We start from the raw sequence: 16,763 nt of genomic DNA, 5'->3' as shown, positions 1-16,763 counted from the left end.
TTAATAATTCCAAGGAAAAAACAGTAATTTGGGTAAAAATTTATTTTACATACAGACCATTACAGCTTAACTATTAATCAATAGAAGTTATTTTCCTCTATAGGAAGGGACCAGCTGGTCACTGAGATTAACAGAAGTCTAAGCCTGAGAGCTGGGATTTTAGCTTGGAAATCAGGTCTTGGGGCAGAGGTTCCTTCCAAACACCACTCAGTGCAGTGAGGAGCTGCAGGACTTAACTGCCAGCCAGCTGCACTGCCCAGTGCTGGAAGCACAATCCCAGAGCCAGTCCAGACCTTCCCCCAGCTGAACTTGCTGAGAAAGATGATGCCTGGAAAGGTTTGGATGCATTTCCAATACTTTGTTCAGCTCTCAAACTAGAAACAGAGGTGATGAAACAGCACAGTCTCTGTGAAGTACAAAACACCGAGTTACAGGGCAGCAGACACAGGGGCAGCAGGAATGGAGGGACTCTCCTAAGCCAAGTGTTCTATGTGCAGCGGGGCCCCGGCCGGGGTCATTCTCTGGCCCTACTTCAAATGGACTGAGTACAAAAAATACTTCAACCAATAATTAATTATACTGGAAACAAACAGTCTACTAAAAAGCATATCTTACTCTAGGTGCCAATGAGTCCTTAAAAGCAGAGAGGGGACTGAGGAGCTGCATTTGGGCAGTGCTGCCAGGATCATTCACGCTGCTCCATTTTTACTTTGGGAGGTCTCAGGAAGGTCCTGTTTTTCTTTTCTTTCTTCCCCTTTGTATTTGCCTGGAAATTTCTCCAGCTGTCTACACGACCATCCCGACTTTCCTGGGAACAACAGAGAGGAAGTGGAGACTTAAGTGCAAGAGGCAGAGGACAGGCAGTACATACCCATTTCAAGAGATCAGTAGCAATTTTCCCTTATGCAACAGCCCCTGACAGCCAAAGACACACAGACACTGGGAAGAGCCAGAGCAACACAGCGCAGTGGAACTACAAGTGAGCTTACACACACACCAGTATGAGCACTCTGCTGGCTTCTTGTTTCAGAAACAACCAGCTCGGGTTGGGCAGTCCTGATTAGTCTCAGTTGAATCCTCCAGCGTGTAAAGGAAAAAAGAAACCTTCTCTGCAATGGCTGTTCCTAACCTGTCAGCCCAGAACGTGCCATCTCCTTTCTCTGTCTCACCTCCTCACCCTCCTGGTGCTGCAGCTTGGAGGCAGGGAGAAGAGAGAAGGAAAACATACTGCTGCCTTCTCTCCCCAGGTCTCACCATACTGACACAATGAGAAAAGGTCTCTGGTGCACTTTTCTCCTCTCCCTGCCCTACCTGCAGAGCAGCAGAAACCTTTCCTGAGGGGATAACAAAAAAGAAAAAAAAAATTAAAAAAAATAAAAACACCAACCCCAAATCTCCCCACAAAGCCAACCTAGGATCTCGACAGGCTGCAGGTTTCACACTAGGACAGACTAAGTCCAGGGATGATCCACTTCACAGCATGGGATCCATCCACTCAAGGCCCATCTCTACAATACTGGTGCTGCAGATGGGCTCTGGCTACAGCAGCTGCTTCGCTTCCCCCTTCCCATGGCAGGATGGGACAGGGACCAGCATTAGCAGGGATCCAGATGCTGGGGCACACTGCAACCCCAGTACATCTGCAGGTAGCACCTGCACTGGTCTTCTCCAGCCCTGCTGGTGACCATTTAATCTGCGTGAAAAGACAGAGTCAAAGCTGGGTGTAAATGTCCCAAATGAATCCTTGGGATACACAAGAAAGAGAGGCCTGTTTCTGCTGGTGCAGAGGTTCAGCTGTCCAGCAGTGGCAAAGGACACACAGGTGCTCAGAGCTACAGCATCAATAGTTCTGCAGCTCCCCTTCGTTCCATCCTTATTTGTGACAGCTGCTCCCACGTCCCCAGCTGCTGTGCTTTACTGCACCCCCACAGCAGTGACATCACTTTCTGTGGCCATCCTGGCGTGAGAACACAGAACCTCTGCCAGCAGCAAGGCCAGTGACACACTGAATTTAGCTCTCTGGCACTGCATGACAAAACCCACAGCACGCTCAACACAGCAGCATCAAACAAGTTTTCTAGAATATTCAGCTCTTATATACCTGTTATACAGCACACAACCACAAACTCTGCCCAGCTGAGTGTTCAGAGACATCCTATTTGTCCACTTTCCACAGGGTGCTGGTCTAGTTCACACACTCCTGTCCCAGATACCTTTACTTTTTAAAGTCCTTTTGAACATAAGACTGGGCTCTGGTTTTGGATTAAAAGAACAATCTAGCTCGTTCTTTCATGAGGTCCTGCACGTCCTTACTGACTGCTTTCCTGCCCACCACCCCTGCACGTCTCAGGTCTTCAGCTCTGGTGGGTAATGAAGGAACAGTTACAGGCTAGATCAACTATCTTGGTGGGCTGTAGGTTTGACCCCTATAATAGCAGCACAACCACCACAAACTACTTTGGACACCTAAACCCTGAGAGCAGCATGGCAGAGTACAGGGAAGTGACTGTCAATCTCGTTCCTGATAATCAGAGGAGACACAGATTCCGCAAGTGTTAGCAACCAGACTGGGAAGTACCACCAACAGCCCACACAAGCAGTTGCCAGATTTAGTTTAGTTGGTCTCCAGTGACCTGGGCTAAGCAACAATTCAAATTCACAACTAGAGACAAGAATGAGCTGCTGACATGGGTGAGCAATAACCTTAACTTACCAGACCTGTTTCTGCACAGATGACACAAAAGCCCTTCTGGGCTATTCCCTCTACACATGGACCACCCAGGCTGGTGCAGATCTTTTACTTAAATTATCTTACAGACTTGCATACCAAAGGTCTCTCATCTCTCTGTGGGCATCCCATGCAGCATGGCCAAGAACTGCTGAGGCCCATCCTATAAGTTAGCTACTAATTACCTCAAAGTTCTTCTGCCATTCTCGTTCTCGTTTAGCTTTCTCTTGTGCTTCAATTTCCTCCTCCCTCTGCCGCTTTCTGGAAGGGAAACCACACAGAAGTCATGAACCCACAGGCAGCTACTTGTGAAGATGTAGGAACAGTAGAGGATTAAAAAACAGTAGCACTTTCAGAACATCTCAGAAAGCTCTTCTGATTTCTTGACAGACTACAGAAAGGATAGATATGCACACCTAAATAGCACAGCAAATAGAATTTTGTTTCAAATTTGGAAGAGCAGCAAGCAGAGAAGATGGTTTGGTCCCCCTGACACTGCATGCACACAATTAGTGAATCAGCTTCTCCTGCTCAGCAAAATAAGCTGGACACCTTCATAACTCTAGTGGTAAGTCCCTAAAACTGTTGAGAGTACACACTTTGAGAAGTTAACAGCCACTTGAACATGCAAGGTAGGAATTAAATTTTTATCCCCCTAATTTTCACCCGTAATCAAAAGCAGTGGCCTGCAGCCATCTCCCACCTCACTGACAGCACAGAACCCTTCTCCAGGAAGAGCATCCACAGAGAGCATTCAGGCAACATGTGATCAAAACACCTAAAGTAGTTCAGGATCACACATGCCACAGGGTATTTGACACTTCATTAAAACTAAAAATCAATCATTTGCATGCCAACAGCATGCAGAATTGTGTCACCATTTCACTGTTGTGGCTGGCCTCCATGTGTACACAGAAGACAACATAAGCTTATCAAATATATCGATGTCTTCAGCACAGGAGGGCAAATTTCCTGCGTGCTTTTCTCAAGCACAGAGCTCCACAACCCACAGGCTGCCCAGAGAAGGGGGGGAATCCACATTACTAGAGGTCAGCTTGACAGCACCCTTGTTAATCTAATCCAAGGCCTTAACTTCAGCAGGAGGTCAGACCAGATGATCTCCAGAGGTTCATTCCAACTTAAGACCACCTGAAGACCCTGTGGTCCCTTATATTCTCTGAGGAAGCATGAGGGGGAAGAAGAGCCTGAACTGCACAAGCAGAACACTGCTTATACCTTTCATGCATTTCTTTTGCTTCTCTTTCTTTCCTCTTAATTTCCAGTTCAGCAAAGAGCTTCATTGTCTGTTTGTATACAGCTTGTTTGAACTGTAAAACACAAATCCAGTCTTAAAGTAATGCCATTAACATAACTAAAGTCTGTTTTACATATGAATGTAAGAAGCATATGAAGAAAGTGAACCATAGGTGTGCCCACATAACCCTTATCCTACCCTGAGAGTGGTCAACAGCAGCACACAAAAAGGCATAAACCACTGCTGACTAAATTCTGGCCCTGGCACCATGAAACAACTACATATTAGCCTCATTATTAGTTTTGTTCTAATTTGTATCCATGAAGCTGTGTCTAAACAGAACTGTTCATTTCAAACTCTCTTAAGTCTTGCAATTTTACATTTGACAAAAAAGGCAAAATGGTCACTGTTTAGAGAGTAATTTTTCAGCAGATCTTGATGTGTTGTAAAAATCTAGCATTGGCTTCTCAGTGGGAAATCAGTATACTTAAAACAACCTTCAGTACTAAAGAACAGCAAGAGACTTATGAAAATCAATGGCAAATAGGATCGTTATGGGGTTACTGTGTTGATATCAAGAGGAAAAAAAAATCACTTTCCACACACACAAAAAAAAAAAAAAAAAAAGGTGACGAAAGTAAGACTAATGAAGTCAGTGTTTGGAAATCATCTGTCATTGTTACAGCCTTTCATATCACTTTTTCAGACTAGAACCCAGGTAAAAAGAACTAAATTATGCCATGCCTTTTTTAATACAAGTGATTTGTTGCAGAACAGCACATCTGTCCTCCAGTGCTATATGGAAGAAACAGCCAGAAACAGCCAGAACAGCTCTCAGCCCAAAACCTCCCCGGGCTCATTTTAGCCAGGCTGCAGTGGGTCCCACCCCTGCCTCCACGGGCAGCAGGAATGCCACAGCTCCAGCAGTCAGAAGACAACAAGAAGTTAAATTCAAAAAAGACTGCATGATGCACAAGCAATGAAGAATTGCTCCAAGAAAAGGATGGGGTATTTTGGTCCATATAATCTCCTGATATATTTACTCTTTACACTACAGTTAAACTATTTTCCGAGGTACAGGGTATCACCCGACACATGGTACTCTACAGTGGCTAATCAGAATTTGTTCTTCTGTAACTGTAAGGATTTACAGCATTAACAAGTCCAATAAATACTTCTTCACTGGTTTTGAATCTTAATTCCTCAAAACACGTTTTGTACTCCCCAGTGTCTCTGAACAGTGTACGACTTACAACTTCAGGATCATCTTCCTCTACAGTGGGAGGTTTTCCATCCTTCTTCAACTGTTTCTTTTTTTCTTTCACCTAAAGATTAGGAACAAAAATAGGAACCTTAGAAGTCTTACAGGCCTAACATAACTGTATCCAAGTAGTTCTGCATTCCTACTCCAACATGCAGGAAGAAGTTCGTTCTTGATTGCATTGATTTTTTTATTTTAGACCAAACTCTTGTAGCCCAGATAAACACTTACAAGATCACTATCACACAAACTTCAGTAATTAAAAGTTTTATGTTGGATACTATTCCTTCAATACAATCCCTTCTGGGTTTTTTTAACAGATATGTTCTTATCAAATATACACCATCCAAACCAGCAGAAAGTTTGCTATTTGATATTCAAGTGACTAACAACAACAAGCAGAACATCAAGTGTCCCTTGTGTTTAGAGTATCTGAGTTCTCCCATATCATCTGCTTCCTCAAGCTCGTTGTGTTTTAGCCCATCCACATCACTCAACTAACTTCCTGGCCAGTGCAAACAAAGCTCCTTTTCCTATAGGTCAGTATCCTCCAAACTTCTCCTGCTATCACCACCTATTCTCTTCTACCTACACACATCTGAACTGCATCATTCATTCACTCACAGACTTGGAAAAAAATATTTAGGTCAGATCATGTGATCTGACCTAATTATTTCAAGTATTGAATTTCACTGAATTATCTAGCACTGAGCTCAACAGCAGTCCTGCACACAGCAGACTTGTTCCTGATGTGAAGAGCTCGGAGCCCACCTGCCCAGCTCCCTTACAAGGCTTGACTGATAGATTTGATTGATTACCACTCACCCCCACCCCTAGATGTTCCCATACTTACAGTGTGTTCCACATATTCTTTTCCTGCCTGTATCACATCCAAGGCTCTCTTCTTTTGCTCCTGATCTAGCAGCAGCTTGTAGGCTTTATCTACAGCTAACAAAAAGCACCAGTGTTAATAGCACCAGTACTCACACTCACAAGGCATTACAAGACTGCTACTTGTTGGCACTACAAATCTGGCTTCTAGAATTTGTGGGTGTCATTTGTTTGGCAGGTTTTTTTAAATTTTTATTAAATACACCTAGGTAAGTGATAACATGATTAGTTAAATGAGTTTTGGGGTACAGTAATGGCAGGAGCTATCCAATACCTTCTGGAGGCAGTAGGTGAAAGTACCAGTCCTACCAGCTGTAGTTACAGGACATGAGGTGAGTTTAGGGTGCAGAACACTTCATTGTGATGCAAAGCATACATCTAAAACCATCACATTACTTCTGTCATATGGTCAGTGAATACAATTTAATGCACAGATTAAACAGCTTTTCTTGAACTATCCCAAACCCCCACAGAGGTGTCTGTCCCCGTTGTGTCATGACAATGCCATTGTTGCCACCTAGTGCCACTTGCTGAAATGCCACCCCCCCACCCAGATGCTGCTCCCACAGCTGCTTCTACCTCTCCTAAAGCACCTCTGCAGCAACCCTTGTGCCCTCCACCTCAGTGAACATTTAAACCAGCTCCAGAAAAGCATCATCAACCACTAACCCAGAGCAACACAGAGAAAGGGCGGGAGCGTTACCTTCAAATGCCTTCTGGGCTCTATCTGCATCGTCTTGGTTTTTGTCTGGATGCACCAATATTGACAGCTGCAAGAGAAAGGATCTTGCTGTCAAGATCATTGTAAAAGGCGAAGAGTATTTCAGAAATTTTTGAGAGGAGGGAAATAGTCTCAGACAGAAAGAATCCCAAGGGATCACATTCCTTTGTAGATGGACAAGTCACGCAGAAGTATGTGCCAGTACAAACTGATAAATCAAACAATCTGTCTAACAAACAGGCTATCCGAGAAAAGCCGCAGTTTGGGAAGTGTGGAAAAATCGAAAAAGCCCTCAATTGCAGTGTCCAGGCTGATAGGAACCCCTCGTCACACAAGTTGTGTAACCTTGGCCTTGACAAAACCCAAACCTACAAAGATCATCCTTAACCAAGTTCTCCCGTTTCTCCAGTATCCCTAAGGTTGTCCAAATACCAAACCATTTAAGAGTGGGGAAGTTTTTCCTTAGGCTACTTTACTATAAGTTAAGAAAACTTCTTCCTGTACTCTTATCTGGCAGAGACAGGACATGGATCACTGCCATCCTTAGGGCAACTTCAGCTGTGCTGGAAGGCACATTTGAAGTGCTCCACATTCCTTTTCCAGACAAAGTTCTTTCAAACTTTCTCCATATAGCTATTTTTTTAAAGCCTCTTTTTTCGCTATTGCTGTACAGATCAACAACTGAAACTGCATTAGTGCCAAAGAATGCAAAATAACTACTCTACAGCTGCCACTTTCTAGTTCCCAGGGTGAAAAGTTTGCCTTCAGTCCTGAACAGATTTACTTGTCTTTTTTCCCTCTGTTGGCTGTTCCACATTCTGTGTTCCGGTGTTTGATTTCTTCAATACACAGTTCCATGTACCTTTTTCACTTCATCATCTTGACTTCAAAACATCTCTCTGCAGTGTTCTACCAGCTCAAAGCTGAGACAGCCCCAGTTTATTGTCTTGCAGAACTGAGAGGTCAGCCACAAACCAAAAGTTTATCCTCCCACTTCCCATGAACAGGAGGAGCCCATATCCCATCACCAATCTGGCATGCACATTCCTCTGCCAGCCAGCACTCACACCATTAATTCAGGTGGAGGCCACAACCCTCCTAATACTCTTTCTTTGCTGCATGCACTGATTAAACTCAAATTTTTGCTGCAGGTCTGTCAGCAGAGGGAAGCTGGGGTAATGTTTCCTGTGTTGTGGACAGGTCAGTGAGGAGAGCTGCTGCTGTTCCCAGTAATCAAGCCACCAAAAATGTCCACTGAAATTCTTAAAGAAACCTCAGAAAAAATACACTTCTGGATCCAAGCCCATATTATAGAGAAAAACACCTTTTCTCAGTTTGGTAACTGATTTCTGATGAGTTTTCATCTTCTCTTTGAAGCCCAGTTCAATAAGCTGATTACACATGAGTATATTAGTTTGCAATAGCCCCTGACACACTGCACAGGCAAAGCAGCCAGCCATGCATGGACCAGGGACATTCTGCAGCTCTCCTCCTATTGATACATTGTTGTATGCATTTTTGCCAAAAATGGCCACTCCTCTACCCAGATACAGCTTTACTACCATTTTTCTTGTGCCCAAGCCCAGCTCCACAATCTCAACAGAACTTCTAGTTTACTTCCAGGGACATCAAGCGCAAAAGCCAAATACCTGTCGGAATCTTTTCTTTATCTCTTCATCTGTGGCTTCAGGATCCATCTGCAGCACCTAAAAGACACCATGAGAGCAAAGGAAGTTTGATGCTACTCTCCATTATCAGGTTTCTGGCAGTAAGCTCTAACACTCTTATGAGGAGTGGTTGAAGCCTGAGTTCAAGAAGTGTTTGGATAACACTCTCAGGCACAGGGTGGGATTGTTGGGGTGTCCTTTGCAGAAGTTGGACTCTGTGATCCTCATGGGTCCCTTCCAACTCAGCACATTCTGTAGCACTTGGTTCACTGGCACACAGACACACATCAGAAAGCTTCCTCCATCACAACATGAATTTTCACCCAGTAAAACAAAAACATTTTAAGAGTCATCATGTTTGTGACAGTCTACTTCTACTAACGCTAGACTCCTCTGACTATGCCAGTGCCCTTTCTACACTCAAGTCTTGTGTAGACAGCTGCCATCCATAAACTGGGCTGAACCTTCAACCAGGTCTGTAGCAATGCTGGCTGGCAGAAATAGAAGCACATGGGGGCTTTGGAACACTGTCAGGTCATTCATAACTGAGAACTCTGGGCAGGAAACTACCATTTGTAAGAATTTATTCATTTTATCATTTTAAAAGAAGACAGTAGAGTTTTACTGTTTGGTTTCCATGAATGGGATCACTTGTCTTTTGATCTTTATGAACGTGGCAAAGTTTAGGAGCTCTTATGTGAATTAATTTACTGAACAGAAGATCTAAGCAGTAAGTGAGCAGATTCACAGTAGTCTGTAAACAAAAAACACTCTCCCACAGGAAAGCTACAGTCTACTCCCAAATGGCTTTCTTAAATTACTCTCCAAGTCAAGTACTAAGATCTACACAAAACTAAATGTTGTCAGAGCGAATCTGCCAACTGATCTGCCTGATCAGCCCTGAACTGGGTCCACAAAAAGTACTTGGGGTTTTAAAAAGGCACAGAAGATGATATCAGGAAGGAATACACACAGGGAAAGCCAGCTCCAGCTGAATACCAGATTAATTATTTACTGTGTTCTTCAGGCTACACAAGTTCAGTGGGATGAACACTCGAAATAAAACAATTAGAAATGCTGAATTAAGACCAGATTGTCAAGCTGCCACCTCCAGCTGTTACCTTTCTGTTCAGAAAGTACCCAGCACTGATCTGCCAAATTTTCCAGTGATGTTGCATGAGGGAAATGTGACACAAGAACGTAGTTTGCGTTGCAATCAGTGAGAAAGAGAGAGAGCAGACAGACACCATCCTTCTGCAAAACTTTTACGCAGTAATCTGTACCTATATTTTTTTTTCCTTTATGTTCAGTCTTTTACTGCAATAAAACACTCAGGAAATCAGGAAGTTGACAGACTAAGTCAGAAGGGAGGACAAAATGTTCAAACTAACCTCAAAAGGGTTCAAGTTGAAATAGGAAGATCCAGGTCGGGTCAGCCTGTCAATTTGGTTTTTTGATGTTAAAACGGAGTCTCGTTTTTCGATTTGCTTTACCTGAAGAACAAGAGAGGCCTGCATTAACTGACCATCACAACATCCTCAGCTGTTTTTCCATGCGATTACTACACCAGTCACTCTCATCCCCTACTAAAATTCACACCACTTCTTGCTCACCCCCATCCTGTAGCTACTTTACCGAAGCTGTAGCGAAGCATGTCTTTGAGCCTTCTGTAGACCACAACAGCATTTTTAACGTTACATTTTAACCACAGAAAACCCCGCAGAACACTTCTGCCCGTCTATCCCAGGGCTAGCTCTACAGGTGTGCCTCTTCCCCTCCCCTCGCCCCTCCAGCAGCCCTCAGTCGCCGTGATTCCTCGGAAAACACCGCGCTACTGCTTTTAACCCACTGCTGGCGGCACGGCCCTTTAAACACGTTAAGCGATGCAAATACACAAACCCACTTCGGCCCCGACCGCAGCTTATTTACTTCAGCCCAGTCTACTTTTCACGCTCAAAACCAAGCCACGTGTTTACACTTTAAAGCTCGGCTTTATTTACAGAAACGCGGGGCCCGCCGAACAGGGACACGGGCAGTAGAACACCGGCACGGGGGAAAGAGGGGGGTCCCGAGGGCGACAGATCCCCCACAGCCGGGACCGCGGCGAGGGGGGGGGCCGCGCTGAGGGCCCGGGGCGGGGTGGGGGGGGGGCACAGCCGAGCGTGGGGCACCGCCGGAGGGCCGAGTACGGACATCACGAACCCCTTCCCTCCCCTCCCTTTTCCAGCGGGCCGTACCTCGTTGTAGAAGGTCAGGAACGCATCCTCGGCTGCGCCGGGCCCCGCCATGGCCGCCGCTCCCCGTGAGGGCTCCGCCTCTGATGCCTCAGCGGCTCCCGCGACCGCGCCGCGCCGGCGCAGCCGCGACCGCCTTCGCGGTCGCGGCTGCGCCGGCATCGCTGGCGTCAGTCGCGGGTGGGCGGTGCGGGCGCTCCAAGGGCAGGCGGCGATGGCGGCCGCGGCGGTGCTGAGGGGAGGGCTCGGCCTGCGCGGGGCTCTGCTGGCGCAGCAGCAGCGCTGGAGCTCGGGCTCGGGCGCCGACCAGGTGGGTGTGTGGAGGGTGTGGAGGTTGCGGGATGGGGGGTGTCCCTTTGTGTGCGCTCACCCCGCCGTGTCGTCCCCCGCAGCTCGGCGAGCTGGGCAAAGGCGCCGGGAAGGGCGGCGGCGGCGGCGGCGCCATCCGGGAGGCCGGCGGCGCGTTCGGCAAGAAGCAGGCGGCCGAGGAGGAGCGGTACTTCAGGTGAGCGGGGCTGGGGGGCTTGCGGGGAGGGCGTGGGGGGGTCGTTCCACGCAGCCGGGGCTGCGGGGCTGCAGCTCGGGCCGTGTCGTGTCTCGCAGGGAGAAGGAGCGGGAGCAGCTGTCCGCCTTACGGAAGCACCACGAGGAAGAGATCCACCACCACCAGAAGGAGATCGAGCGGCTGCAGAAAGAAATTGAGCGCCACAAGCACAAGATCAAGCAGCTCAAGGATGACTAAGCTCGGTGCTGTTGTCGAATGTGCATGGCCAATACTGAATGTGGTGTAAAAACAGCGTTGAAGACTGTGTATTTTGATCAGCATAATCCAAACCCATCCAGTTAATACTGTGGTCTGCAACATTGTCAAATAAACTACTCAGTCTCACTTTTCTGCTCGGTAACTGTTTAATGAAAACAAAACCAACCCCGCTGTCTGGTTTTAAGCTTCATTGTTCTTCCAAAATAAGGATGTACTCCTGAGTAGACAAGCCTGTACAGAACTTAACTACTTTCTTTAGATTTATTTGACAGAAATGACCATTTGTACCTAGTGGGATAACTTTAGACTTATGCTGATGTCATGTGTGCTGGTGCTACTTCCTGGAGCAAGACAGCTGAGATCCTGACTTTCACATGAATGTTCTCTTCCACAATAACTTTAATTGCCCAGAGGGGTCTAGTTCTCTGTTCCTTAGCTAAGTCCCTTTCCAAAGAAGAATGGATTAAGAGTAATTTTATGCTGCTTCAATCGCTTTGGCAATTTTAATGTAAGAAATTAATTGTAAAACAGAGTAAGTGCTGTGAAATAGTGTGGCCTTACTGCACTAAGCCCTGACAAGAAGGGGATTTTTTTTAATGTAATAAGAATGGGCAGGTAAAAAACCAGCCTTGCCTTCTACACTTGCACTGTTGTGTCCATGAATCCGTGTGAACTGCCTTGGTTTACAGCACGGGTGAGTGCCAGGCTGCACTGCAGTTGGTGAAGGGGAGCAGCGACGCTGAACGGGGCCGGTACGTGCCTGGAACTGCCCTGTCTGAAAGTGCAGGAGGCAAATGATACTTTTGATGTAGAAAGTGGTTTGACAAGGGTGTGACTGGCTGGCTGAAGGTGTCCCAGTTTCTCCTGGGAGCAGCACCCCAGCCAGCTGCTCCCCTTGGGCTGCTCTCACCTGAGGAGCACTGCAGGTAGTGGCATGTCTTGTCTGCAGAGTAAATGACACACCACTGTCACTCTAAAGCTATTTAAAACTGTTCTTCAATGAAAATGTCACCCCTGTGATCAGCCCGGGAAGAGGCTGTTCTGTGGAGTATCTGTGCCTGGCTGTGCTCAGTCTGTGGAGATGCTGTGGTGAGTTGTGCTGGGTTGTGTACAGAGCTGCACTGTGGGCTTGGTGCCTTTTAGCTGGGGCTAATTACCAAAATACTAGTAGCTCCCCCTCCGCACCTCCCTGAACCTCAAAGGAAGAACTGTGTCGTGAAAAGCAATATACTATTGACCCATTCAGGTTATACCCATTTAAAAATGCAATTTTTTTACCCATTTCAGAATGCTTTTCCTATTGTATCTGTCAGCTGGGGTTGGCTTTCCCCAAAAGCTGCAGTCAGTAGTGAGATATCACCACTGAAGACTGATTTCTTTGCATCACAGCTACAGTGGACTGGGGAAGAGCTGAAATAAATATTAGGACAACTCTGTATTCTGAAGGGAAGAGGTGAGGGTTTAAATTCACGGCTCTGTGATTTACTCTGCATTTTTGTGCACTAACTATGCACTAAGCTCAGCCACAGAGCCTCTGCCCAAGCACCTGTAAGGGAGATTTGCTGTGAGACTGGGAGTGCTGTGATTTGGACCTCACTGTCTTGGGCGTGTTGTGGGAGTCACTCAGCCTCTTGTCTCACCAGCCCGTTGTTCTGAGCCCAGTGAATTCACCCAGGCTAGCAAGGTGAATGACTTCTGGAGTCCAAAAATGCTCAAATCACCACTGAGCAAGTGCGAGAAGTACTGAGGAGGGAGGAGGGTCTGGTGTCTTCTCCCATCTCTTGACAGGCCCTTTGCTAAACTAGAAAGGTCTCTATTTTTATCCAGCTGGCATGATAACTGCCTTTGCAGCCATCCTGCTGCTAGGAATCCGACCTGGCTATGAACCTGAGTACCTCAGGTAGTGTCTGTTCCATTCACCCTTAGGTTGAGGTTTCTTTACTGCGATCTACCCACTGAGCTCCTCTTCCAGGGAGTCCCAAACCTCCCTGAAACTAGTTTGCTTTAGTTTAATGCCAGTGACACTGGCCATTCCTAGTTAACAGGCACTTCTTTATTTCCTTGGTGGTGCAAATACCTCTGCCTAGCAAAAGGTCCCTCTCCTGAACTTGTCTCTAGAGATGACGAGCACCTCACCCACTCCACCTCTTGTGCTGATCAGCTGCAATTCTCTGAGGAATTCTGTGAGTTCCTACCAGAGTTCCCAGCACCCCTGCTCACTTTGACCCTCTTCTCATGCTGGTTCTGGTGCTCTCTAAAACCTCAGTTACAGAAATGTCTTTTCCTACTCCCTGAGGTTAGTAAAAAGCATGAATTTATACAGTGTTTGATCACTAAAAGGTGGTTCATAGTAAATATTCAAGGGGAACCTCTGCCTTTGAGCAAGGGAGATGTTAAATCATCTTATTTTGTGTAGTTTCATCATCAGTGCATCTCTTCAGAAGTGTTTTTCTTACTTCTGTTGAACTTCAAACTGTCTCTGCAGTCAGTTACCAACTGACATAGCTGTTGCCTGTTCCTGATTCCTATGACACAGCAGGTAAGCAGTGCAGGTGAGTGTACTGGGTGTGGGTTGCTTGGCCTAGTGGAGTGCAATATGTCAATAGCACCAACTTACAGGCTCGTAACATGTTTTTTCTGCAGCTCCTTTGACAGTGCTTATGATTAAAAACATGAGATGAAAGATGTCCAGGTTACAGACAGTCCTCTTAGCAGAAGTATTTCAACTACAGGGTGGCAAAAAAATTATTTAAGATGCATTTAGTCTGATGGGCATTTCACCAAAAAGGTTGGGTGTTCTGGAGATCACTGCCATAGCACTGGGCTACTGACAAATGACAGGAGCAGTTGTGTGACTCGCAGCAAGCAGGTCTGTCGGGTCAGCCACCACTTCCAGGGCCAGTGGATGGAGAGATCTAGGTCCAGCTATGGACAGTTTGCTGCAGGACTCCAGAGCAGGAATGCTGGGGAGTAAACCAAGACTACATCTGGGACCTAGGTGCTTGCTGGGGGGTTAAGAAGGTAAAAGCTGTCTGTAGACCTTCCCAGGACTCTCCCTCAGTCCAGCATGACCTGGAGGACACAGCTCAGTTGTCTTTTGGAAATCAGAAGGTACAAACTGCCAGCTGCTTCCAAGCAATTCTGTTTTAGAGCAACCAAAACCCAAAGCTGATGTTTGAAACTGGTAAGGCTGCAAGAATAGCGCTAAACTCATAGAACAGGCCATAGAAGAGCTTATTGTTCTGGGTTTCCTCAGTTACTCTGGAATGGCTGATGGCATGATTAGCTCCCCCTCTGTCCTGCAGCCACAAAGGAAGGGATTCTTTTCCCTGCCAGAACTGGTGCATCCTGGTTATTCACTTGTTCCTCAGGGTTGGACTGATCCCTGTTCACAGCACCCTGACTCCCCACAGCCACTTACAGTGCAGTTCCATGAAGAACTTCTCTTCTTGGAGCAGCCTTTATATCTCAGTGAGATGCTTATCCTCCCTTACCCCCACAGATCCTCTGTCCTTTCTGTGCTTCTACAGATCATGGCCCAAAACTGCTTGGCCACTGCAGGAGCAGGAAAAGTGAACTTTGTTTTCAGCTAAAACTGAGCTGGTGATGTTTGCTGCAGCAAACAGAAGTTGCTTCCCAAGGTGCTTGGTTTGTGCTGCATCCTACACAAATGTGACAGAAATTGCCAAGAATCCTTGGCTGGGATGGGAAAAGAAGCAAAAAAAGAGGCAAGTGAGATCCAAGATCTTTAGCAAGTTGGTTTTAGTGCAAGGTACGCAGGTTGCCCAGCCTGGTCTCTTTGGGCCTTTTTGACACACTTGTCCTCCCCACTCAAGAGCAGACAAGCAGAATGAGGCAGGACAAAGACAAAGCATATGTATTGCAGGGTAAATATATAGGGCTGTGGAAAAGCTGGATCCCTTCACTCCCTTTGCTCTGTCCCCTCAGGGGTTCAGTCAAACAAGACTCCAGCCTCCCTACTGAAGGTACACCACCACCCCCTGCATGTCCAGGGGCAGTGGGACTGTCCTGCCCTGCCAGACCAATGCATGACACCTCTCTGCAGCCAAGATTAACACTCTCCTTGCTTCCAAGATGGTTTTTGTTCTGCCTTGGCACAGGACTAAATCAGATCTTGTGTAGCTCCAACCAGAAAGAGCTATAACTTGTTAAATTCTGAGATTTTCTAGCAAAAAATAAAATTGAGACATCCATCAAAAATTTAAAATTACTCTCACCTCAGAGCATCCAGGGCCTCCTTTCAGGCTCAGCTTGCTGTCTGGCACTGGGATAGCCCGACTACCTGCAGGCTATAGCTTGTTCCTCACTACAAGTGCCTGAAGTTCAGATAATTTTGGACTGAGGCTGTAGTGGGGAGCATGAGACCAAAGAACAAAGTGCTGCCAAAACACACACAGAACCAGGGTAGTAGTTGCTGCAGATATTCTGGAAATTATTCTCAATGTATCATACTGCCTGCCACGTACATACCTCAATATACATTTTGCTGACAGGACATATGTCATTATACTCCATAGTTCACTCCAGGATACTATATTATAAATTCTTTAAGAACTTTGCAGGACATTTATTAAGCACCACTAAAGATGCTCAGCTCCCTGAGTCCCTCTCAGTATTTGTGTTGTGACAAGTCCTTAAACCTTATTTAAAACCGTACTTATCTTCTTAACAGTAAAACAAACTGCTGCAGTGAACTGGGACAAGGCATTGAATGTTACATCTCCTTCCCCCTCTCCACCACAGCAGACCCTACATCCAGCACTGACAAGCTGGCTCTGCTGCTGAGTCTGGAGAGGGAAGTCACCAAGGCAGTGCCAATTCCACAGGAGGAGCCACACGCCTGCCACTGGACAGGTTCAGCAAGACAGACTGAACACCTCCGCATCTGCACAACCCTGCCTCCCATTTCTGGACTGGAAACGTTGGACAACACATACACTTTTTCCCCACTAGTGGGCTATCACACATATTTGATCTAACACACCTACGTGCTGTCTTCAGGAGAGTCGTTTTGTGGGGAAAGTCCTGGAGGGACCGTCGCTGAGAGCATGAGAGTGCTGCACTTCTTTCTTTACGGGGCTCAGAGGGGCGGCTCCCACGCGGGTTCTCCGCGTTCACTTCGACACAGCGCTCTGGGCTCTGCCCCACACGCCTTGGCTTCCACCTTGTGCACGAGCACATGAGGCCAGTGCCACACAAAAGGTGCCAACGCACCGATTTCC

General features: G+C 46.6%; 2 protein-coding genes across 2 annotated transcripts; one reads left to right on the top strand and one right to left on the bottom strand.

Annotated features, from left to right (window-relative positions):
- Positions 1-24: 24 nt before the first annotated feature.
- DNAJC8 (DnaJ heat shock protein family (Hsp40) member C8) lies at positions 25-10,919 on the bottom strand. Its single transcript, XM_050326090.1, has 9 exons — positions 10,761-10,919; positions 9,915-10,016; positions 8,506-8,562; positions 6,839-6,905; positions 6,098-6,192; positions 5,237-5,308; positions 3,965-4,056; positions 2,914-2,989; positions 25-808 (listed from the first exon to the last, which is right to left on the bottom strand). Exons 1-9 carry the CDS (start codon positions 10,917-10,919, stop codon positions 686-688), a joined length of 843 nt encoding a protein of 280 aa, XP_050182047.1. The 3' UTR covers positions 25-685.
- A 19-nt stretch (positions 10,920-10,938) lies between these two features.
- Positions 10,939-11,646, top strand: ATP5IF1 (ATP synthase inhibitory factor subunit 1). Its single transcript, XM_050326251.1, has 3 exons — positions 10,939-11,067; positions 11,150-11,262; positions 11,361-11,646. The coding sequence occupies exons 1-3, from the start codon at positions 10,972-10,974 to the stop codon at positions 11,497-11,499; spliced, it is 348 nt and encodes a 115-aa protein (XP_050182208.1). The 5' UTR covers positions 10,939-10,971; the 3' UTR covers positions 11,500-11,646.
- Positions 11,647-16,763: the final 5,117 nt, after the last annotated feature.

Source organism: Myiozetetes cayanensis, unplaced genomic scaffold (genome assembly GCF_022539395.1).
Source record: "Myiozetetes cayanensis isolate MyiCay16 unplaced genomic scaffold, myiCay2020 scf31, whole genome shotgun sequence".
NCBI classification, from domain to species: Eukaryota; Metazoa; Chordata; class Aves; order Passeriformes; family Tyrannidae; genus Myiozetetes; species Myiozetetes cayanensis.
This window is presented reverse-complemented; position numbering and strand designations above follow the sequence as displayed.

What these genes read in the sequence shown, in the direction of transcription:
- DNAJC8 (XM_050326090.1), bottom strand. Translation starts at nt 10,919, where the DNA reads ATGCCGGCGCAGCCGCGACCGCGAAGGCGGTCGCGGCTGCGCCGGCGC. An exon ending in AGCCCAGAAGGCATTTGAAG is followed by an intron (nt 6,193 to 6,838) that starts GTAACGCTCCCG and finishes GCTTTTTGTTAG; the next exon opens with CTGTAGATAAAGCCTACAAG. An exon ending in AGGAAGATGATCCTGAAGTT is followed by an intron (nt 4,057 to 5,236) that starts GTAAGTCGTACA and finishes TGTGTTTTACAG; the next exon opens with TTCAAACAAGCTGTATACAA.
- ATP5IF1 (XM_050326251.1), top strand. Translation starts at nt 10,972, where the DNA reads ATGGCGGCCGCGGCGGTGCTGAGGGGAGGGCTCGGCCTGCGCGGGGCT. An exon ending in CGGGCTCGGGCGCCGACCAG is followed by an intron (nt 11,068 to 11,149) that starts GTGGGTGTGTGG and finishes CGTCCCCCGCAG; the next exon opens with CTCGGCGAGCTGGGCAAAGG. An exon ending in GAGGAGGAGCGGTACTTCAG is followed by an intron (nt 11,263 to 11,360) that starts GTGAGCGGGGCT and finishes CGTGTCTCGCAG; the next exon opens with GGAGAAGGAGCGGGAGCAGC.